At 36.9% G+C, this 24687-nt stretch overlaps 1 protein-coding gene across 3 annotated transcripts; it reads right to left on the minus strand.

The window, feature by feature from the left end:
• Positions 1-5991: 5991 nt before the first annotated feature.
• Positions 5992-23802, minus strand: LOC579274 (BUB3-interacting and GLEBS motif-containing protein ZNF207). Of its 3 annotated transcripts, none has more exons than XM_030983988.1 (10): positions 23675-23802; positions 21114-21240; positions 20330-20453; positions 16783-17122; positions 16477-16506; positions 15657-15909; positions 11682-11987; positions 11013-11244; positions 10561-10608; positions 5992-10031 (listed from the first exon to the last, which is right to left on the minus strand). In XM_030983988.1, the coding sequence occupies exons 1-10, from the start codon at positions 23713-23715 to the stop codon at positions 9829-9831; spliced, it is 1704 nt and encodes a 567-aa protein (XP_030839848.1). In that variant the 5' UTR covers positions 23716-23802; the 3' UTR covers positions 5992-9828. The 3 variants fall into 3 exon arrangements, with proteins under 3 accessions (XP_030839848.1, XP_030839849.1, XP_030839850.1); XM_030983989.1 differs by lacking the exon at positions 21114-21240 and adding an exon at positions 21673-21799 and having other exon boundaries at positions 23675-23800; XM_030983990.1 differs by lacking the exon at positions 16477-16506.
• Positions 23803-24687: the final 885 nt, after the last annotated feature.

A 24687-nucleotide genomic window follows, 5' to 3' on the forward strand; every position in this document is an offset into this window, starting at 1 on the left:
GAAAAATGAAATACGATTTTCAATCCAGTCCTCATTCATCGTTTTGAATTGTCTGTATTTGTATACCGGGTAATCAACTATTTATCTTTATTATCAATTGTTTTTTTCTTATAAATGCAATGAAATAAATGAAGAAATATTTGATAAATCAACTAGTTTCTCAAACCCACCTCATCACCACCCAATCAATGCTCTATCACCACAATCGCAAAAACTTTCGAAAAATCAACCCAAGGCAATTTCTACAGCCTTGTCCATCACCATTTGAACTACCGGTATGCGTGATGTGAATGTGATTTCTATGGGATATACAATATGGTACTGCAATATTACCCTCGAGTTGATTTACCGAAAGTCTTTGCGATTGTGTTTTTGTATATATCTTACAAAACATACCAATATATCACCACGTCATTGAAACTTCAACCACACATTCAATCTTCCCATCAATCTTACAATCAACCATAACCAATCAACAGAGTTGCCACCTAGCTTGCTGAATGAAACACAATGCCAGGCTAATGCTGAAGATAATTTATATGAGATACGACACATTTTTGTTAAATAAAATCATTCTCATCAAAATTTGAGAATACACATGTAGTGTAAAGCCAGTCTTGTAAGTTATAATGATCACTGCGTTGATTTTTCCGACGTTTCTATTCTTTCAATCTGTTGACTATGAAATACATGAATATAAAATAATATATACTATGGTCTTGCTTTTCAAGAGCGGTCTCACAGGTACCAACAGTGTTATTCCTGAGGGCCTGCAAGCAGAGCCATCTATATACAGAGTTTGGCCAACAAAGCAGTAGTCATCATATTGTGTCCAACTCGAACTGGGTTGGCCAAACTTGGTGTATAGATGGCTCTTAACCCAGCATTGCTTTGGCATTTCAATCTTAAAACCCCTCTAAAGTGTTGTAAGCCCTAAAAATTAGATGTCAACATTTCACTTAAATTGTATTATAATGTGAAAGAGGATGTCATTTAAGACACATTACTGCAAGGATTTTTAAAACAAATATATTTGAAGTCAAATATTGAAGAAAGGATACAAAATTTAGGTTTTCTATGTAAAACAGAAAACCAAAATCATGTATTCTTTTATCAATATTCGTCTTTAAACACATTTTTTAAGGGGGAAATCTTTGCAGAAGTGAGTCTAAAATGACAACCTATTTCACATTATGATACAATTTAAGTGAAAATTTGCCATCAAATCTTTGGCAAATTTGGGGCTCCCAACACTTTAGAGGGTCTTTAAACATGGTTGAAACCCAGAAGTTTGACATACTAAGCAGTAAACACCCATCTCAGATTCATGACACAAGAACCATGTAAACAAAATCACAATCACAAATTATTTGATATATTTGCTGTAAATTGATTTTATTATGAATCAGAATGCGTAACAGGCCAAATGAAAAATCATGATTTTTTAAAAATTCTTTAAAGTTATAGTCTCCATAATATAGAAAGGAAAAGTCTGAAAAGGGGAGACTTGAATAGTTCAAGGTGAAAGCAAAAAATGATAAGTTAGGGTAAAACATTTGCCAATATTTTTCATGACAGATTGAAAAGGTTAAATTTTGAATTACATAGGTGATCAATTTTGTCACTCATATACAAGGTATATTCTGCTAATGGGAAAGTAATTGATCACCAGAAATAACAATTTCAATGTTCAAGGAAGCATAACAAATTTAAAGACTTGCTGAAAGGGGCCACTGGCCACGATATACAATCACTTGAAATCATTTCCATTTTTTTCACAGCTTAATAAAGATCAATAAAATTTCAGAGCAAATTTACACAAAATTGGTTTGATTTTAACAATATACCTTTGTAAATAATTTTTTATTATTTTGTCTGGTTGGGTCTCTTTTTAATGGCAAGTTTGCAATTGACCGAACTTGTTGACCTTTTTGAACATGTCCATAATGCAAAAATTGAAGTTCTTCCAAAAACTATTCAGATTTTTGTTCTAAATCTGCCATGGAGAGAATAAAAGAACATATTATCAATGTTTTAAAAAAAAAGAAGATTATTCTGTAAAAAAAAAAGGGAATGAAAGATAGGCAGAGGCAGAGACAGGACGGGAGGGGTGGAGGAAGAAAGAAAGAAGAGAGAGAGGGGGGGGGGGGGGAGATGTGATGGATATGTAAGACAAACATTAAATAGAGGGAAATCTTTAAACCTAAGTAACACAGAGAGTGAGAACTAGAGAAAGAGAGAGAGAGAGAGAGAGTGGGAGGGAGGAAGAGAGAGAAATAGAGTGGGGTAAAGGTATGAATAGTCTTTAAAAAATCACACACATCTGGTCATATTCATATTTCGCCAAACATGTCCCGGGCATGTTGGGGACTTGGAGAAGTCCAACAGTACTCATCCAAGGTGGAGTAATTGTACTGTGAAATTGTCAATACACACAAGAACTAGAGTTTAAAATGCTGTAAACAGGACCATGTCATTGGTCAGAATACTGTAATTGGGGTGAATAGGAGCAAAAATGAGGTGTTTCCCCCTAGGAATAACGCAGATCTTTTCCACTTCATCCATTTCATCAAATAAAATGAGTAGGGTCTGCATCAGTCCTGATACTGTAAACCCCCGAAAAACCAGTTTATGTTTCTACTCATTCAGATGTTTCACCTCATTTTCTGAAATCTTTTTCTGGAAGCAGGTACATTACCAAAATGCAAACCTCTTATATATATTGGTGTGCAATGTTCCTTGTTTCACGAATCAAACACCTTCATAAAATCTACATTTGATAATGACTGGATTCTCCAGAGAAGAGAGGGTCAGAGTAAGCCTACCTTTATACCAGAGTGAGACAAGATACATTGATATCCTGTTTGTTTTGAGGAAAGGTCAATATTTCGCCCAAAAACAAAAACCCGGGTACATTTCACCAGAAGATGGCTCCCGTGAAATAAATCAATTTAATGTTTCTTTCAATGAAAAAACAAGTAAATACAAATTTTCACTATGACTCTTGAAGTCTATTCACAATACATACTGTTGCACATAGAGTTGGAATAATTTTTTCTCACCTTTGTTCATTAAAGGATGAGACAATATGATTTATTCTTGATAGATTCAGTGTATATATCGTCTGAGAAATTTATAGATCAACATTAGAGTCAGTGGCTTGATCAACAATGGTTTTTAATTCTGATTTTGTTCTTGTTTTTTTTACCATCAGTAAACATGCAGGTACATTTGTACTTCCTTTACAGACAGAACCAAAGACAACAGCCCTAAAACTTAAAAGTAATACAAAGTTTTGGTAATATTTATATTTTAACAGGATTGGATTAAGAAATTTAAATTTTGCATTACCATTGTAAAACCAAGTGTTAAAAACAAGCAACTTTGAAAAAATTGGGCTCTAAAACACTTAGGATTTCAAGAAATCTAAACATCAAATTTATTAGTGCTCCCCAAAAATGTCAAATAGGGCCTACGGCCATACAATGATAGCTGCAACCATGAAAATCTCGGAATATGCAGTTCTGATATATAATTTTCAAACGGAAATAGAAATTCCTTCGATTTTAGTCAAGAAACATTGTTTTGAAGTTTAAGTAATATCAATGTTGAGAGGGAGCTATACAACATAAAAAGTTTATGAGTTTATAGTTCACAATGTCATCAATTTAGACTCAATTTCAACCGCTACAACGATCATTGAATATTGTAGGATCGCAGATGCCTCCAATATGTTCATTTTGGATCAAATTCATGACCCCATACCAAAACTTTGTATTACCTTTAATAGTCCCTTGCATTTGTTTTTTCCAGTTTGTGATAAGGCGGCCTCCTACCTACCAACACCAACTAAAAAAAAATATCTTTCGCCAAACATGTCATTAACATGTTGGGGATGGCAAGGCCATCCAACAGCAAATTGCTGTGAAATTGTTATTTTCACCTCACACCACAAATAACAGGTAGAATATATGAATTAATGGTTCATTTTAGTTTTCACCGGACATGGACAACATAAGGTTGCCTAACAGTAATCTGCTTTGCAGAATTCTTTTTTTCTCATAGCCTTTTCACATCTTCTACACATCCATTCTACATCTCATGCTGATTATAGACCTCCACTGGTTGCTGTAAAGGAGAATTTCATCCACTTTTGCTGATTCCTTTTTGGTTTAGGTTTAATCAAAGATTAATATATTTTGACAATTAAAGCACATCCAGTGATGTGACAAGTTGCGGCACCCCCATTTAAGTTGTGGTGAAATTATACTATTCTCAAATCATAGCAACTCCTTTTATCACACTGAAAATTCAGGAAAACGCCTAAAAGAATTTTAAAAAATTAAGAAATGTGAAGATGTGAAACACAAAACCTGGAAGCCATAGACTGGAAAAGGCAAGATCAGACTAAATTTGCCAGAAGATGTATTGTTATGTATAAAACTTGAACAGATAATGTTGGGTTATCTTTAGCATTTAGCTTTAGAATATGTGTGAAAAGGCTATCAGAAAATGCTATATACCGTAGTACCAAAGTGCTCGTCACATACCCCCATTACGAAGAACTGTATTTCTTCAACAGTTTTTTTTTTTTATATGAATCATTACTTCTTGCCAATTTAACAGTGACAAATGTTGGACAAAATCAGTGAAGATTTAATGTATTGCTTTTTGGTATGCACAAAGGCTGTAAAAGAGACAAATTTGTGGGATGTAATGTCACACTTTAGTACTCCACATGACCACAAACTGTTAAATATTTTGATTTATTTTCACCAAACATGCGAGAATGCACGTTGGGGACAACATGGGGCATGTCGTCCAACAGCAAGACCGCTGTGAAAGTCACGTTTTACTGATCTAGAAAAAGAGCACATGCGTAAAATAGGACTTGCCTTGGGAAGAGTCGGTTTTTCCAAATTTAGAAAATAACCGGCCACTTCTCTGCAGGCCCGAGCGCTTCCTCGTTGATGAGACTATGGTGATTAGAAATAAGGCAAGGAGAGAGAAGGCTTGGGTTGGGACAGGTTTATCAGCTCTATATATAAACACACACACCATGTTAGACTCAATAGGCCAACAAAATACTGGATACGTGCTCATGAAAGTTATGTAATAATTATTCATTTATGCACAGGCAGTGCACTTCATGATGCACATGGGGAACTATTCTTTGAAAAAGCGAAACAAAGGCTATTTATGTAGCATGTCCATCGCTGTAGGAGTGATTATTTCAAAATGTACAAAGTAGGACCTCTTCATCTTTTGAAGATCTATGGATATTCAGGGTCATTTGAAACATGTGCTAACCTTGAACTGGTCAATTAAAAGAAGGCCGTTTTGAACTGACAAACAATCTACAGCATTGCTTCCGTCTCGAAGTGTAATCTTTAAACTAGTGTCTATTTACTTATTTTAATAGCAATTTGTTGTGTTTGAACAGCCGACTTTCGACTATACAGGGCAGTACCATTAAACATAATTTTCAACACAGAAATTAAATTTAAAACCATCAATTTCATACGATGTATAAATTACTAAAAATCTGTTATCAACTGTTTCTATAAATTTGCTCAAACTGTCCCATGTTTACTTTTGTGATATGGTGCAAAATTAAGTGAAACAGCTGAATTTCTTTCCCAAAATAATGAACAAAAATAAAGTAGCAACAAATTTGATTAACAATTTCATTTTTGAACTTGCCTTGAGAATACATTACAGAGATCAGCAAAGGGGCTGTAAACCAGCATCTGGAAAATGTAGGAAAATTTAAACATTTAAGCTCACATTCTCACTGTTTCATCATCAAACAAACCGAAAATTACAGAAATATTCGCAACAGACATGAAACATATTTTGATGGAGAAGCTTTACAACCTCAGAGAGGTGTACATTAAATATCTCCTTTTATTAATCACTTCTAAGTCTTGCTGCTGATATTACTGCAATTTTCCTTCATCACATCATACATAAACAGCACAACACAATGAATTACAACTTTAATAAAGACTGAATTCTTTATTCACAAATTCTGCTATACACATACAAAGAAATAATTTTACGCGATGGATTTGTTAAAGACCATTGAGGCACAAAGAAGAAAAAAATAACATGATAAGAAAGGGTCATTCAAACCTGTCTCTCGAGGCTGGATAATACATCTTATGCTCTCAGTCAACATACAATATGGTTATAAACATGCAAATATACAAGAAAGGTATCAACAGGTAATTAAAACAACATACGACTCTGGCTGGCTTAAAATACACTGGGAAGGGCAATTCATAATCACATTAAATGAACATTGTGCAAATTCTAATATTTACGAAATAAGAAGTTTTTATGCCTAAAGATTCTTAAGTAAAATGTTGAATTTATCTTTGGCTAGTTATACACTTCACTTGGTTATGTTTCACAAGGGAAGCGATATCCATGATGACCAGATCAATGAAAAGGAGAAAATTTGTTGGAAATACATTTACAACATATGAAAAACATATACTGTACATTTTATTTTTATCAACACTTCCAACTCTCCCTACCTGTGCCAATGCAATGTAGTAAACTGCTATAAAATGGACAGCTTGTAATGAAATCTTAAAATAACGTTTACCGGTACTATCTTTAATTGACATGCCTCGCTAAGCAGTTTCCTCATGCACAATTTAGTGTTTAAATTGAATAAAAATAACAAAATAATTCATGCACAGCTAAAGACTGGATTACTTTTGAGAGGGGTTGTTATAATCTCATACCCAAAATGAGAGTAAAAAAGTATATGCATCTGTTGATGTCTTTGTCTAATAGTGATGCAGAATTGCCATCCAATATTGTTACATGAAATTGCAATGAAATCACATCAAATAAGGTGAGTGAAAATCAAAGATATACAACTGGAATGTCCCAAAATCTTACTGCCAATACAATAAGATATTTCTTTGTTACTTTTTTAAGCACGTTATGAAAATAATTTGATGCCAGAATGGAAAGTGTAATTTGCAAATTATATTCTCTTGATGTCAGTGTCATGGCAACGTAAGGCTATACAAAAGGTGCTTTAACATGAAATGTCTTGTAGTTATGATGCAAAATAATATTGCAGAAGTTTTCAATTGAACTTCATGGGCTGTGAATTCTTCTATTCTGAATTTAATGGCAGACATTAATCTGCAGATACCCACGTCTTAATAATATAACATAATCATCAAAAGCATTGTCCTACCTTGTCAGAAAACACTTACCATTTGTACCCAGCTGAGTGCGCTCAACAACATTTCATCTCTTGTATTGCATCCTTTCAAAGATTTTGTTTCTCTGTTCAACAATGATGAACAAGAATCTCAAATTATACATTAACAATCATTTCCAGATTCACAGAAGCCAATACCTTAATCAGCTAGATAAAGAAGATTATTTCATGATAATATGGACTCAGAAAATATCAATAGCCCATTTTCGTAATGTAATCAAATTTAAAGCACAAATCTTTGTAAGTGCCATTTAACAAATTATTTGATTCACCCGTTACGAATAATTATATTTCAATAGTCAGAATGCGAATTACATACATTAATTGTTGCTAGGTAGGACAAAAATTATGGTTGGTTTGATTACATTACAAAAGTGACCTATTAAACATGATTGCACAGCTACAGTGGAAACCTGTCATAATGAGGACAATGGCCATTAAAAATTACCTAGTTATATCAGGGTAAAAACCATAGAGGCAACTAAAGAGCCAGGGTCAGCAAAATTGGCCTTGTTATATCAGGGAGATGTTTCACAAAAATCCTAAGTTAAACTTAACTCTAAATTGGACTTAAATATTATGGAGAGCCATTTGTAGCCATATAATAAAATACATTCAAACAAAAAATGCAAGTATTTTAGACTTTTCATAAATTACACATCAAGAACAAGAAATTTCCTTGATTATAGAAAATGTGAATGATTTGAATTAACATTTTATGCCTTTTAAAATATTTTTTACAAAATATTTTCAAAGATGCTATAAACAGCTTTCCAAAATTTTTAAGTCCAACTTAGAGATAAGTTCAACTAAGGATCTTTGTGAAACACCCCCCAGGTATCGTATGTCAGAACTCTTTATACAGAGTTTCCACTGTAAATGAGTCAAGGTATCTTGTTATGTCAGAACTCTCTATACAGAGTTTCCATTGTAAAAGAGTCACTTGTTAAACAATACAACTGAAATGGATGCAAACGTCAAAATACGTACTGAATTCATGACAAAGTATTATAAGCATTCTAATGGTATTTACATGGTGGCCGCATCACATGCACAAATTCAGAAAGATATTACAAAAATTGAGATGACAATGCTAAGAACACACATTCTCAAAAAATTCCAATTGATGTACTTACTCGTTGTGGAGACACTGAGCACACAAATCTCAATTAATAGCATAAAATAAAATTTCATTTCATCACTTAAGATTTATTAAAAAAACAGAATGATTTAATGAAAACTTCCTTCTTCTTTTTAAGAGTTAAATTACATGCCCTAACAATGCTTTCTTTGCCTATAAATTAAATGAGCTTCTTATACTTTGGATTTAGATTTAGGAACATAATTTAGGTTTTTAAATAAAATTTAATTTAAAATTGTATAAGCATTATCATAAGAGCCATCTGTATATCAGCAAGATGGACTGACATTAACAACTGAGTTTGAATGATGCATCAAAACATAATTAAAATTATTTACCCCATAGTTGGCACTATCACATTTCTAATCAATGATTCGGAGGTTGTAAGACATTTGATGACACTAAACTTTTAAATTGAAACATGCAAGGCTTTTTCTTGACAGCCAAAGTTGATTTTATGATGTAAAGGAACATTTGTGGGATGTGCATTTTATTTTAAAAATGATTATTACCTTTCATTTTGACAACCTAACCCATGACAGAGCATTATCATGTAGATGAATGAGTTTCTTTGGCATGTTCTTGGCCATTGTGTAATCAAAACAAAGGGCAGTGTTCTTTGCCTACAGAAAATGGCCAAAGAACTTCCTATTTTATTGAGATGATATTCTACACAGGGCCTCACAATTATTATTTTCATTTAAACAATAAAAACTGTACAAGCCTCGAGAGATCATCATCAAAATCAAATCAAGGACTGAACTAGGGTCATATCTCGGTCACACCAACTAGACCGAAAACAAACCAACGATAACCCAAAGAAAAATATATGTTACCCCAAACAACCAAGAATCAGTCGGTTTGGAATCAGGTTGCGGTGTGACCAAGGTATAACAATATTTCCAGTTTGTGTCAGCAAAAGAAGTACTCCTCCCATATATAGAAAGCTACAGACATGAACTCTTGCTACGATAACTACAGGTTTATGCAATATGTACATCAGATCTGACAAACCTGAAATCTTGATGCGGCTGATGGTCCGGCAAGAGTTCTTTTAAAAAAAATACAGATTATATCTCAAACCTGCATTGCAGAAAAGTCCATCACCATCTGACAAGGGTTCGAATCGTAATCATACGGACTTTATCTCAAACCTGAGTTGCAGAGATGTTCAACAATGTCTGGTGAGAGCGCAGAGACACGGTGCAATCATGCAGGTTCTCCGTGTACATGAGATAGTTGGTACCGTCTATGGTTCACATCACATTAAGCTTCTGGGTGTGCATCAAAAAGAGGACATGTTACGGGCACAGAGAAGTGATGATTAATCTGGAATTACGAAAACCAAACTATGTACATTTTAAGTCCAACCTTCTCAAGCTGGTCTTCTTCCTCCTTCCCTGCTACGACTGACCGACCGGAGCTGCTGATCCCTTCCTCAGTACATCTGGCCCCCGCCGCCTCCTCTACCAGGCATCATATGAGGGGGCATGTTGGGGGGCATACCAGGGTGCATGTTAGGGGGCATATTAGGTGGGCGTCCCCCGTGCATACCGGGTACACCGTTCATACCCATCCCTGGCATGCCTGGATAGGGTCCTGAAGGCATGAATTGAGGCATGTTTGGAGGTAAACCACCACCTGTAATAGGAACACACCAAGAGTACACAATGAATACAGTAATAGGAGAGATCTTATCATACTGAAAGGGTACAACGAGAAGGGATGATGGCTCAGAGGTGTCATTGATATACACAAACAAATATAAGAAATAATTAGTGAATGCTTGAAACATAATCTGACATAGCAAGAGGCTAGGATTTCTAAATATTGGGATTTAATTGATATGGAGATCTTTCCATCGGCAATTCAGTCATGTGTGCAGACATCATGCAACTGCTTATCCATTCATTGTATACTAAAAAGTACTAAACATTTCTACAATTTTTTTTTAATGGACCTGATAATGAACTTTCAGACCCTAGCTAAATATGAGGACCTTGACATTGTCAGTGACAACTTTATACAATAGCCTGATTTTGGTGCCCCAAACAAAGAGAGATTTGAACCAGTCAAAAGTTTCGACGAGTTGCCATTCACATTTCATCTTGGAACTGAACAATGTGATGATTATTTCAGTTTTATTTATGTAAATTACTGTAAAACTAACCTCTTTGGTCCATTTGCATCATACGTTGTGGAGGCATACCCATGTGACCTACAAAACAGAAAACAAGAAATAAGACAAAGTTATTTTTGTATGGCTACACACCAATGTCATAACACACTGTTTGGGGAACTTCACCCAATACAGCCAAAATAACATTGTATCATTCGATCAGCAAATTTCAAAGTATGAAAGCATGTCTAACAGGCACAACTGAACAGTCTCTAATAGATCCTGCAAATGAATACACATTATGAACATCATTTGCATATTTTCAGAACTGAGCTTGAATAGGTTGGCCAGGAATTGACGGAGAGCCAGTACACTAACAAGACTGGCATGTAACAAAAGTAATGCTTCACTGACTTTACTTAAACATTTATGACACTTTGCTAGTAATATTCATATCATTATAATGTGGATGTCTTCAAGCATTTCTCAGTGGCAGTCCTTACCTTGATGACCCATCTGCATTGGAAGCCTCATAGAGGGGTGCATCTGCCCACCACCCATCATGTTCCCTATGCTTGGCTGGGGTGGTGCTTGGGGCGGTGGCTGCTGCTGCTGAGGTGCAGAGGAGGGCGGGGCTATCGATGTAGGAAGTGTAGGGGGCTGTGGTGGGGGTGGTAACGTTGGAACCACAGGTGCGACCTTCTTATACTTCTCTTCCCTGGATCGTATCTCTTCCTGTATAACACAAAGAGAATAAGAGAAGGAAAAACAAGAGGAAAGAGAAGAACAAATAATGATTAAGAAAGGTTTTGAATACTGAAACCTCTTACAAGCAAGACAATTACAACAATCATACTTTTAGCTGATTGATGAAATAATATAAATAAAAGTAAAATAATATCTTATTGCATAACTTTGCACCTAACAAGAAACAATTACAAATATTCAATGTTTACATTAATTTGTTGCAAGTTTTTAATTGCATGTTTAAAAGCTTACTAATCAATTTGATAAAGTTCCTCAGTATAAGCATAACAAGGTTTTAAGACTGCTTTAATGTTACCAAACACTCTTTTGTAAGTGAAAAAAACAAAACAAAGAAACAACTGTACGACCAACCTCTTTTTCTGGCCAATTTATCAGACTGAGTTCCTATGTAGATCTCTACTTACCAATGACCGTTCATCATCTGGATGTATAATATTACTATTTGAACTTGTGTTGATAGTGCTGGCCTTGCCCTTACTGCCACCTGCTGTCCTGGACGCAGGAGGCTTAGGGTCAGGTGGCTGCTGCGATGATGACGATGCTGATGATGATGGAACAGATGCAGCTGGTGGTGGAGCTGGTTTGGGTGGGGCAGATGCTGCTGTTGCTGCTGCTGGGAATGTTGGTTTGGATGGTGCCATGGGAGGTGCTACGATGTCCGGCCTTGAGAAACCACTAGGACCTGGTGAACTAGCCGCTGATGTAGCCGTCTAGGAGAGAAAGGATGTCAGGTTCAGGTTTAAACCAAGAGGCAAAGCATATTCAATAACAATTCTATAGACTTGACCTATACAAGAAACTATTAAAAATACCTTTGCACAATAAAGGAAGATATGTGTCTCATGGCAAAATCAATCTCTTGAGCTAAGTGGATGCACAACATTAATTTTCAGACATTTCCAGTGATTCATTAGTACTTATTTTTATCAATTGCAAGCAATCATGGCATACGTGTAGATAAAATCTGAAAAGTGAGAGCTGTAGTAGTCCAGTAATCATGAGAGATTCATACCTTGAAATCATGTTCATTCTTATTTATCTAAACCTAATATGTCATCACAAATTCTATATAAAGCAGAAAACAAATAACAGAGTGTTGAATATCATTTGAGCAGCTAACTAGAAAGGCTGAAGACAAAAAGTTATGGAGAACCTGTGTCTCAAAGTCCATTTCATTGTTGCCCTAACAGCATCCAAGATATGGGACATAGACAGATAGATATCAGGTACAGTCAAACCTGTCTATAGCAACCGTCCAAGGGAAACACAAAAGGTGGTCTTTGTAGACCGGTACCTTTACTACATGTTTCAATGAGAATTCATTTTCAAGGGAGAAAAAAATGTGGTCTTTATAGCAACGAAAAAAATACACGGTGGCGACGGGCGATTCGCCCCCTAAACCTCTGAAATCGCCACGGTAAAAATCAAGACGAGGGCGAAAAAAAATCAAAATATCTTTAAAAATCGCCCCCGCCATAAATTAATATTCCCTATGAATTAATAAACCAATTTATTGATGTGTCTGAGTGAAATCTCCGTTCCAACTACCAACTCCAAAACTAGAAACTTCCATCAACATTTTAAAAGTTTTGTGAGTTGCAGCGGATCGGCGGTCGTACCTACTGTAGCTAGATCTACAGCGGTATCCGCCTGCCTGCGCCTAAGCTCCCGGCGGCCGGACAGGCCACCGGCTCCGATGTAGTTTTGTGCACAGCATGAATGCATACGCAGTCCGCACACATTGACAATACACAGAAACGTACTAGCTCAGCTTCAGCGCGCGCCGCCCGCACGCTCCTTGTATGAAGCAAATAAGTATTTGCGAGTGACGAGAGCTCAACTGCTAGCGACTAAATTGGTACGTAATATGTTTATTTAGTCTTTTTTCTGGCCCTAATTTTTATCATGGACAATGCAATCCCATTAAAAAAAATGTAATTCCGTCTAAAATTGTGTTATTTATAAGTTAAAACCATTAAATGCGAGTATATTTTTACTGTTGTCCCACATACTGATATATTTGTAATAACGAAACATGCAAAATCAATGCCGGATTTTTTCCTGTAAAATCGGTATAAAGCAAGTTTCGTACACAGAAATTGAATTTTGTTATAAAAAAAACGTAAATAAATATATAAAGGATGTTCCTACTCCTCAGAATCTTTCTTACAACTGTTTAATTAAATTAAATTATTTATATACGATCGATGCCAGGCCAATTGTCATGAGTGATGATGACATAAATTTCTGTCTACGAAATGAAACTAGCTTTGGCTTGGCCTTTAGAATTAGAGTCTATAAAAAAAAATAAGGCCATGATTTTGCATGTTTCGGCATAACAAATAGACCCTACATCGGTATGTGGGACAACAGTAAAAATATTTACTCACATTTAATGGTTATAAATGGTCTAAATAACACAATTTTAAAGGGAGTTGGTCTACATTTTTTTTTAATGGGATTGCATTGTCCATGATAATAATTAAATTTGGGACAGAAAAAAAGACTAAATAACATATTACCTACCAATTTGGTTGCTAGTAGTATGATGGCTAAGGAAAAACACAACTTCTTGTTACAGCTTACAATATGGCTTTAAGGAAGTAGCCCCTTGGTTTTTTTTAGGCAATGGGGAAAAGTAGCCCCCATAAAAAAATTAATTCCTAGCCCACGTGTCACTGATAATATTTTCTTAGGATATGAAAAACGAACAGTTAAAAAAAACACTCCTTTTGACAAGTTTTAGTTACATGTATATGTAAATCATAAAGCCACACGTTTAACACAAAGTGAATAAATCATGGGTATCTGAATGTCTGCAATACTCTACATGACATAATAGTAGCGTACATAATATTGTATCTATATTTGCCTTTGCTTGGAATTTAATTAGGTAAAACCGCGATTAAAAAAAATACAACCTTTAAAAAAAACTAGATGGAATTCGACTGCGCGCAGTCGAAAATGATGCCTCCGTCATAGAGCAATTTTACAAACCAAAACAGAAGACATTTTTCGAATTCAAGTTCAATTGTAATCCATTAACAGGTTCTCAGAATATCGTGATTACAAGCAATTTCTCATATACATATATGACCCTTTGATCTTTGACCTCATGACCCTAAAATCTACTCAGTTCATTGGCTCTGCAAGATGTCCTGAGTTAAATAGTAATCCATCTGTCAGTTCTAATGAGAATGTGTTCACAAGCTATTTTTGCATACATAATGAGCCCATGACCTTTGACCTTTGATCTTATGAACCAAAAATCTACTCAGTTCATTGGCTCTGCAAGTAACATACATGACCTAATTTTGGCAGGAATCCATCAATCGGTTCTTGAGAACGCGATCACGAGCTGTTTTTGCATACATAATGTGCGTTGTGGCCTTTGATCTTTGACCTCATGACCCTAAAATCTACTCAGTTCATTGGCTCTGCAAGATGTCCTGAGTTAAATAGTAATCCATCTGTCAGTTCTAATGAGAATGTGTTCACAAGCTATTTTTGCATACATAATGAGCCCATGACCTTTGACCTTTGATCTTATGAACCAAAAATCTACTCAGTTCATTGGCTCTGCAAGTAACATACATGACCTAATTTTAGCAGCAATCCATCAATCGGTTCTTGAGATAACGCAATCACGAGCTGTTTTTGCATACATAATGTGCGCTGTAGCCTTTGACCTTTGACCTCGTGACCCCAAAATCTAATCACTTCATCGGTTCTGCAAGTAACATACATGACCTAAGTTTGGCAGCAATCCATTACTCGGTTCTTGAGATAACGCGATCACGAGCTGTTTTTGCATACATAATGAGCCCTGTGACCTTTGACCTTTAACCTCATGACCCCAAAATCTAATCAGTTCTTTGACTCTGCAAGATACATACATGACCAAAGTTTGGCAGGAATCCATCAATCGGTTCTTCAGATAACGCGATCACGAGCTGTTTTTGCATACATAATGAGCCCTGTGACCTTTGACCTTTGACATCGTAACCCCAAAATCTAATCAGTTCATCGGCTCTGCAAGATACATACTTGACCAAAGTTTGGCAGGAATCCATCAATCGGTTCTTCAAATAACGCGATCACGAGAACGGGACGTACGTACGTACGTACAGACGTACGTACAGACGGACGGACGGACAACCCGAAAACATAATGCCTCCGGCTACTTCGTAATGGAGGCATAAAAAGCCCCCCTGAGCTCCAAAATAGCCACCGCAAAATAATTAAGGGGGGCTATTTTTTTAAGGGAAAATCTGAAAAGAGCCCTCGTAAAAAAAAAAGTAATTTTTTGGTTGCTTTATAGACAGGTGGTCACTAAAGCAGGTTTGACTGTAGTTGGTAAAGAATGAATGAAAGCTTACTGCAGCAGCACTGGGGAAGAGAGGCTTGGCAGTAGGCGGGGCCGGAGGAGGACGAGACGAAGGTGTAGCTGCGACCGACACAGCCTGCATGGGAGGTATTGATGGCATGGCTGTAGACATGGGAGGCATCCTAGCTGCTGCTGAGGCGGTGGACATGGGCACCTGAGCTCCAGGGTGAGCTCCAGGGTGAGCCCCAGGGTGACCTGCAACCATGGGCATCATGGCCTGGGGAGGCATGGGTGGCATTGGCATCCTAGCAATAAGAAAACAAGTCACAGTTAACACAGAATAGAGGAAATACTCGTCTCCAGGATGCATAAAGGTAAGCTTATCAACCAATATGTCTTCTTTGGAAAATGCCTTGCATCGATGCAGTGAAATGAGAAGTTGGAAACGGAATTAAAAGGTGTAATGCCATGGAATCTCGGTCATAACAACGATACCAGGTAAGCCTCTTTTGTGAGTGAGAGAGAGAGAAAATTAGAAAGAGAAAGACCTTATGACAAATTCATTACATTGAAATTTAAGTCTTGAACCTCTGGCTGTTTTAGTTTGCTTTCAATAAAAAAAACTTGAAACAAAATAAATAAATCACCGCGAAATATCTGTTTGGTATGGCGTATCTTGCACAGATAGACAGCTTGGATAATCTGGAATCAACCCTGCAAAAATTAAAACTACCAACCACCCAAGCCCATGCATAAAGCCTTCGCTTTTCTACCCCCTGTTTACATCACCAATGAAAGCATACATTCACAGTCAAACAATAATAACCTAAATATATTATTTTAGTACTGGAATATATGAATGTTGTTTTTACCTAGGATGATGCCTTGGAAGCATCGGAGACCTTTCCATGAAAAATGTGACACATAGCAGACGTTGTTACGTTGAAATACAATTTTAATCATACATATAATCTTCTCACCTATTTTCTAATTAAACAGAACATAATAAATGCATGCAATGCCGTAAAACCGCTTTTGTGTTTTCACTACAATCATGTACACCTCTCTTGTGGAATTCACTCAAATATCTTTCGCATCGATAATGAGTTCAAATGAGTATATTTTAGATGTTTGGTTTATTTCAAAATAATAAGAAATGATAAATGTTTCAAACTCACCCAGGAAATCTCATGGGCATCCCTGGTGGAATGAAGGGAGGCATCCCTGGAATAGGGGGTATAGCGGGGAATCCTGCCGGCGGCATAGGGGGTGGGGGCATCTCCGGTATGCCAGGTATACTCATGGCTCCTCTGGGTGGCATGCCAGGCATACCAGGCATCCCGGGCATACCAGGCATTTGGGGCATTCCTGGCATAGCTGGTACCCCTGCTGGTACCCCCGAGCCTGGTGTTGCTCCTACCTGGGGCTGGCTGCTAGGACCGGGTTTATCACCACCACCACCACCTGACGCACCTCCCCCTCCACCACCACCACCTGAGTGCTTGCTGGCTTGTTGTGCTGCAAGTACAAACAATCCACATGTTATTATTATCAGCATGAAGGAGATAGAGCCATCATTCCACTTCAAGCCATTCACAGTTCACATTTCAAATCAAATTATAATTAATATCGCTTGAAAAGAAATAAATTATTATTCTCTAAATGTGAAGATATTACTGTTACTATATCAAAGGAGTAAATATCTATAATAATAATACGCTAAGGCTCCGCGGGGGGCGCGACGTCTCGGCGAGCCTTTGTATTCTATTGTTTTTTAATGAGATCGCCGACCCAAGTTGGTGCGGCTATCTCCTCCTGAACCCTCCCCTCGGGGTACCCGTGCCCGGTGCCATCGTCCGCGGGAGAGTCTACTCTGTGGAATTGGCTATACTCCGCCCGAGGTCCTCCTCCGTGTCGACGTCCAGGGCGAAAACAGACGCGACATGCATAATGCAGGATATGCGTGACGACAGAGATACCTCATGGATATTCAACATGACATCCGTAGACACACGATCGATGACTATCCACTCACATTAAGTTGCGTATTAAATGCACGATGGACAGGGTCGGGATTACCCGAGTAAAGCATCTTTCTATAGGATATCCTTTGTAGTAGCGCTGCACAAGCAACAGAGATACACACAAAGCTTCCCGTCCACGTCCAAACTTAGAGACCTATTTCCATCATTATTGCCGCGATTTTTATATAGTTTTCGTGAATGGAGGTATGAAATCAAAGCTTATTTTGTGATTATGACGGTTAATGTATACTACATTTTGATTATCACTTTCTAAAGGAAAGTTTTCACAAGAAAACCATTGGACTGACAGTTGCAGTCGCAAGCTGCCTTCAGTCCTCACACATACACAGTGCAGTGTAACACCGGCACCGCGCACCGCAGGCTTCCGAGGCCTGCGGCGTCGGTGTTCGAGCTTCATGGAGTTACGCTGGAGTGTGTGCGAGTTCGATCAGCTGAGCTGAGCTCGAGTCGAAGAGATTTGACACTTTGAAAGTGTTATCTGTTGGTTTGCATCACGATTTCAATATAGTTTCGTGAATAGATTTACGAAACCTGAGCTTAGAATTAGTAAAAGTATTACTAATGTCTACGTACGTTTTTAAACGACTGTCTGATTTTCTTGTGAAAATTTTACTTTGAAAAATGATTATCGAAATTCATGGTCAGAAATAATCACAATCTAGATCTTTTAATTATGTTACAGTTCTTGCATCAAAGCAATGCATGAAAACTTAGTTATTGAACTAGAAAAATGTTGTTTTTTTAAATAGGCAATTAGACCTATGAAGTATTAAGCCTGAAACCTTCGCCTACTAAACAAATCTCAACAAAGTGTAGGCCTATGCTTTTATGAATTAATGAAAAAGTAGCCCCAGAAAAAAGAGCCCCCGAAAGTTGAAAAAGTAGCCCCCGAAAATTTCCCAAAATTTGAAATGGAGCCCCAGAAATGAAAAAACTTAATTTTTTGCCTGCGCCCCCCCCCCTCTAGAATCCCGCGGATTTCCGCGGGTCCTGAGTTGAGTGTATATATAATATAGGCGTGGGGTCCACGGGTTTCAAGGGGCCATAAACCCCCGAAAGCTTGGGGGGTTTAGGCGTTTAGGGTCAGATGAGCATATTTTTAATACTTTATTTGTGACACTTGCGGGTCACTAATTGGCGTGGGGTCAATACGTAGAGTTGCGTAGTGTTGCGTACCAACTACGCTGGCCTACGTTACTATATGCTGAGGGACGGAAAGAGGTACGCAAGATGAACGAAAACAATTCAACATGTTTAATTTTTTTCGCGTACTTTCGGCGTAGAAACTTGACGCAGAAAGTACGCCTTTTTACGCAACAGTACGCTACCCTACGCCAGATCGTCAAAGCAGTAAAAGCTTTCTACACAGTAAGCAACCATAAGCAAACCTGTACGCCAGCCTACGCAGGGACTATTTTCTCATTAATATGCAGCCTAATTTCTGCGTAGTCGGTACGCCACACTACGGAACTCTACGCAGTTCCAGTGGCTTAAAGAATAACTACAGGTACAGTTGGATCGTTTTTTGTTTTTTTTTATATATAAGGCCAAATTAAAAAAAAAAACATGTTTAGCATCCTGTTTTTTCGAAAAATGGGAAGGAGGAGGCCCTTTTTTTTTTTTTTTTTTTTTCAAAATGGCCGCTCCGTACATTTTCCCTGACACTCTGGCTATTTTTCAAGATGGCGGCCGACAATTTTTTTTTTTTTCTTTTTTAAAAACAGAAATACATTTTAGCAGTGCTTTTCATGTTTTTTTTCTTTCAAAAAAAAATAAATAAATAAAAAAAAAAAAATAAAAATAGGAGGCGGCCCCCAAAAAGGAAGCAGGCGGGGACGCTGTTTTTTTTTTCTTTCAAAAAAAAAAAAAAAAAAAAAAAAAAAAAAAAAATTAAACAATTACAAAAAAAAATTAAAATTTTTAAAAAAAATAAAAAAAATAAATAGGAGGCGGTCCCCAAAAAGGAAGCGGGCGGGGACGCTGTTTTTTTTCTTTCAAAAAAAATTAAAAAATAAAAAATTTCAAAAAAATTTCAAAAAAAAAAAAATAGGAGGCGGCCCCCAAAAAGGAAGCGGGCGGGGACGCTAAACATGTATATTTTTTTAATGGCCTGAATGGCAAATAAAGTTCTTAGTGGTTTTAATTTAGACAGTCTCTATATATCTATTTACACCTCCCGCCCCCATCTAGAATCCCGCGGATTTCCGCGGGTCCTGCTAGTGTAGTATATAATACACCTCCAAAAGGATGGCATGGAAGATATACTGAAGGCTTTTAACAAAATGGAAACTATTCTGGAAATTCATTTAAACCTGATCTTAAGTTTAAGATTATGTTTAACTAAGGAAATATTAGACCTCAGATTAACTTCTTTTTTTGAACCGATTTCAAACAAAATCTTAAACCTAGTGTCAGATTTAAATTATAGTAGAATACAGGCCAAGGAATCATTGTTTGTCTAGCTCCAGCAGAGAATTCCTTTGACTTCCCTATGCTTGAGGTTTATTCTAGTTTACTTAAACTCTAGTAACTCCCGTAATTCTGCCTTAAACAAATGAAGAAAAAAACACTTGAAAATTGACTGATTGTAAGCAACAATTTTTTTCGCAAAAAGATTTGTACAAATACATGTACATCACATCACTTTCTAATTTGCGGGTTGCCCTGCATGAAGCCTCACCTAGTTGTCTTTGATGGTCTAATAAATCTTTCTCAGGAATACCTTCCATTCCATAGATCTCCACTTCAGTATCTTGTCTGTGAGGTAGGGCATTGGGAACCTTGTCTATATTCTCTTTATGAACCTGTAGGGTACACATGAAAAATAAAGATAGGAAAGAGACATAGAAATATTTATGACCACTGTCATTATATTAACTTGAATGTGATATATGGATAGCTAAACTGCCACTCTAAAGATACTGGTACAAGATGGACGATTTTGTACCAGTATCAAATTAAAAAATTGAAATAAATTTAGCCCCATGTAGGCCATACATTAGCTACTGATTTCCTTCTCGGGATAAGTTTGAATTTCTTAAAGGTCTAAAATAGCCCTTGAAAAAGGAAACAACTTTTTCAAAAAGTGATAAAACATTGAGGAATGATGTACTTTATTATGGCCTCAATGATATCCTTTCAAATTCAATTTTGTTTTAGCTTGAAATGTTCATCCTGAATTACACAAATTTAGTCTTGTGCAGGGAAATTACAGTACTCCACCCCCTGCCTAATTGATAATATCTGTATATTTTTCTAATGGTTTTCATCCCCACCCCCCTTCCCAGATAACCATGTGCATAACTGTTTCAATCAATAGGTGGTAGAGTGAAGGGGAAGGTGTGTATAAAGGTCTGAATTTGAAAAAATGTTCATGCAGGCACCTAGAAAATGTAAATTTAAAGTTTTAGAATGCATACAGTTGCAAACAGCTTCAAAGATTCCTGGAAATTGAGATGCCTTACCTGCATGCAATGTATTACTAATCCTGGCCCAGTGTATAGCTTCTTGTAACAAATGTGGCACTTAAAATGCTTGGTTTTCTGGTGAAATATTAAGACCTTTTCATCTTCAAAACTCCTGTTACAGTACCTGATAGAAATAAACTTGGTTAAGGAAGATAACATCCAATCTTGAACACTATAGAATACACTAAAACATTGTAAAAAAGTAAATTAAATAAGTGGATGTTTTAAAGTATCAATCAAAGCATGGTAGAGGATTAATACAGTATGTTGCATAACCGATCTCATCACACGCAGGTGCAAGAACAATACACTCTTGAGTGACACAAGTCACTCATAATGTTCCCGATGTGTACCACAACATTTTCCACAGGATTCGAGCGAAGCACTGCACCTGATGAGAAAGCCTACGGCAACAGACTGATAAATCCAATAACACAAGGCTTGATCTAACCTTAATATCAACCTCCTTAAAATTATCTGCTAGGGGATCCTACAATTATTCAGGGCTACAACATGGAATACTATTGATCTCCCACCTGACATGTTTCCAACCTACCTGCATACAGTGAATGACTAGACCGGGACCCGTGTAGAGTTTCTTGTAACATATATTGCACTTAAAATGCTTCGCTTTCTGGTGTTGTATCAGGATTTTTTCATCATCAAACTCTCGGTTGCAGTACCTGACACAAATTATTGGGGGTTAAGGAAAACTGGGGACTGTTTAACAACCTTGGTCTTCTATTGATTAAACTTCCATTCAGTTATCCTTCAATCACACTATAGTACCGGTAGACTAACGGATCAGGTTCATTTTTTATATTTTTCTATCGAATGGGAGGGGTAAGTCTTTTCTTTAATCCCAAGGAGTGATACTTTACCAACTTTTTTTTTTTTTTTTTAAGAGTATGGATTTGAAGCAGCAATTAGTCCTATATTAGATGGGTAGAATTTTTTTAATATTTCATAGTTCAGGTTGGCAACATATTTTCATGAAAATTGATGGGGGGATCGTTTAACTTTAAGCAACATTTGAAATTAACTACTTGTTAATTCACAAATCCATAGAATGTAAAAGCATACAGAGTCTCATCTACAAGCAATGTGCACTTGGTAAGACTGGTAGACTGTGCTTCAATGTTAATTCTTGCATCAAGATTGCCAATCTTTCATCTTTCATAAATCACCAAGCCTCTGAGGCTATATTTAGAGGTGACTAGGTTTCTTTTCCGCACAATGTCACAAACTTGCATTAGGGTGTCGGAAGGATTTTTCAATTTTCCCTTTTTAAATTTTTTTAAAAATTAAGGTTGAATAATTGAAAAAATCAACTACTCAGAAGAACACATTCAAAATTTCAAGACTCACTGATGTTTCTATCAAAAGATACAGCCCGAGAAATCTAGGCAATTTTATTCATCCAATTTTTGTCCAGAATGGGCACAAAAGTAGTACATAGTGCACGCCACACTGTGCAGACTGATCGTCAAACCCCTTCTCTGTTGTCTTCATTGTGTATCTGCATGCAGGTCCGTTCTCCTGATGACCCTTGACATTGCACATGACGCCATCGGGTCCCTTGTTATTGACATCATGCGCATGAACTACTTATCCCTCGAGGGGGTCAGTTCACGAAGGTGGGAAATCTCGTAGCTACGATGGAATCAATAAATCGCCGTTTTTGATCAAGATAGTTTTGAGTTGACCCTTTGTGGGCATATAGTCTGTAGAGCCAAACCTGCTCTTTCATATGACACCTCATTTGATGAGCATCGCCTTCAGGATCACGAATGATAAGTGATAAAGGTTTGAATCTTGATTTGGTAATAAAAACAGTGACCAATTTTGCTTGAGCGCGCAATGCACGTAGACTGCATTGGGAAGGGTTTTAGCACACCAAACCTATAATGCGAAAAACGGATTCCTCGTCAAAAAATATCCCCAGTTCAGTCTAACTGTTAAAAGTTGTCCGTCTTCCTGAGGATTTATCGTTCATAACGTGAAAGTCTTTGTGCTGCGTAATTACTAATTAGTCCACATGCATTATCAAAAACGTAATCCGTTTTTTCTTATTGTCAACGCGTGGATCAATAATTAGGATGCAATTTGTCCATGTTTACGAAGATACCTTCGTTTATGCGAACGATCCTTATTCTCGGACCAGCGCCACCGCTTAAAACAGACACACAACGTCAACAGACTCAATAGATCTAGGCCTACACAAGGAATTAGCAACCGAGTTTTCATAACAAAATCAGCTGCATAGAAAACCCAATTACATGACACTGCATGAAATGACTTTTCAAGAACTAGTTACCTCCCTCGCATCAATTATCCTCAATTCATCAACAATCATGCCACAGGCACAGCCACGCGATCCAACCACGCAATCGCAACACACGGGGGCATGCACTCGCACACAGGTTATCGAGACGTGGTTGCAACGAGCGAGCCGACACCTGCATCAAATCACGTAAATAAGTAAAATCATTTCAATAATTATATCAAACTTATATTAATTCACATCTACATGAGATCATGATTTTAAGAAAGGATACCAACACCAGGGTCTCATCGGCTTCTTCTTTTTTCTCCCCATTTTTCAAAGATATTTCGACACAATGGACGAAGTACGAACGACGCTGTTCACGGATTTCTCGTTGATGCATAAAAGTCTCGTAGTGTGATATCGTGAATCCCGAGATAATATGATGCCGCTGGCCGCCATCTCTAGACGCGTAAGCTGGCCCTCCGACCAAATATGATAGAGGTGTCTGGAGAAGAAGAAGAAGAAGAAGAAGAAGAAGAAGAAGAAGAAGAAGAAGAAGAAGAAGAAGAAGAAGAAGAAGAAGAAGAAGAAGAAGAAGAAGAAGAAGAAGAAGAAGAAGAAGAAGAAGAAGAAGAAGAAGAAGAAGAGAAGAAGAAGAAGAAGAAGAAGAAGAAGAAGAAGAAGAAGAAGAAGAAGAAGAAGAAGAAGAAGAAGAAGAAGAAGAAGATGAAAAAAGAAGAAGAAAAAGAGGAAGAAGAAGAAGAAGATGATGAAAAGAAGAAGCCGCTATCACTGATAATTATTTAGCACTTAAACCAACATCTCCATTTTACCAGTTTATCCCTCTTTCAAGACAGAAGTGCTTCAGCTTTTGTATAAACACTAACAACGCGATGTTTAACTACACACTGCGTCCCAGAAACTTAACAAAACAGAATTATCGATGTTTCACTTATCAAAATTATAATAAATAAATTACACATAATATATAGATCCTCCTCTTTCATTTGATGCAACTCATATCATGCATATTTCGCGCATGAGTGATTACAAACTATTTGAAGAGAGGAAAACAAAGAGTCATTTGGCGGGCGGTATCTGAATTTCAAGGAGAAAATTACATTTCTAGAAAGTTCAATTTCTGCCCTTTCATAATTATGACACCTCAATCAGGAAAAAAGGGCCAGGAGTAACAAAGTTCTGTTTGTTTAAAGTAACGCTTGCATTTCCATAATTTGATTAAACGAGTTCCTTTTCACAGGCTGCCTGCCGTAGCAACAACCAGAGTTGACAAAAGACTTA

The sequence above is a fragment of the Strongylocentrotus purpuratus genome, unplaced genomic scaffold (genome assembly GCF_000002235.5).
Source record: "Strongylocentrotus purpuratus isolate Spur 01 unplaced genomic scaffold, Spur_5.0 spur5_scaffold_14, whole genome shotgun sequence".
Lineage (NCBI taxonomy): Eukaryota > Metazoa > Echinodermata > Echinoidea > Camarodonta > Strongylocentrotidae > Strongylocentrotus > Strongylocentrotus purpuratus.

Excerpts from the sequence above, each read along its gene's own strand:
- LOC579274 (XM_030983988.1), bottom strand. The coding sequence starts at position 23,715 with ATGGGGAGAAAAAAGAAGAAGCCGATGAGACCCTGGTGTTG. Across the intron at positions 20,454-21,113 it reads TAGTAATACATTGCATGCAG|GTTCATAAAGAGAATATAGA; the intron begins GTAAGGCATCTC and ends TGTACCCTACAG. Across the intron at positions 16,507-16,782 it reads ATGCCCATGAGATTTCCTGG|GTCTCCGATGCTTCCAAGGC; the intron begins GTGAGTTTGAAA and ends TTTCATGGAAAG.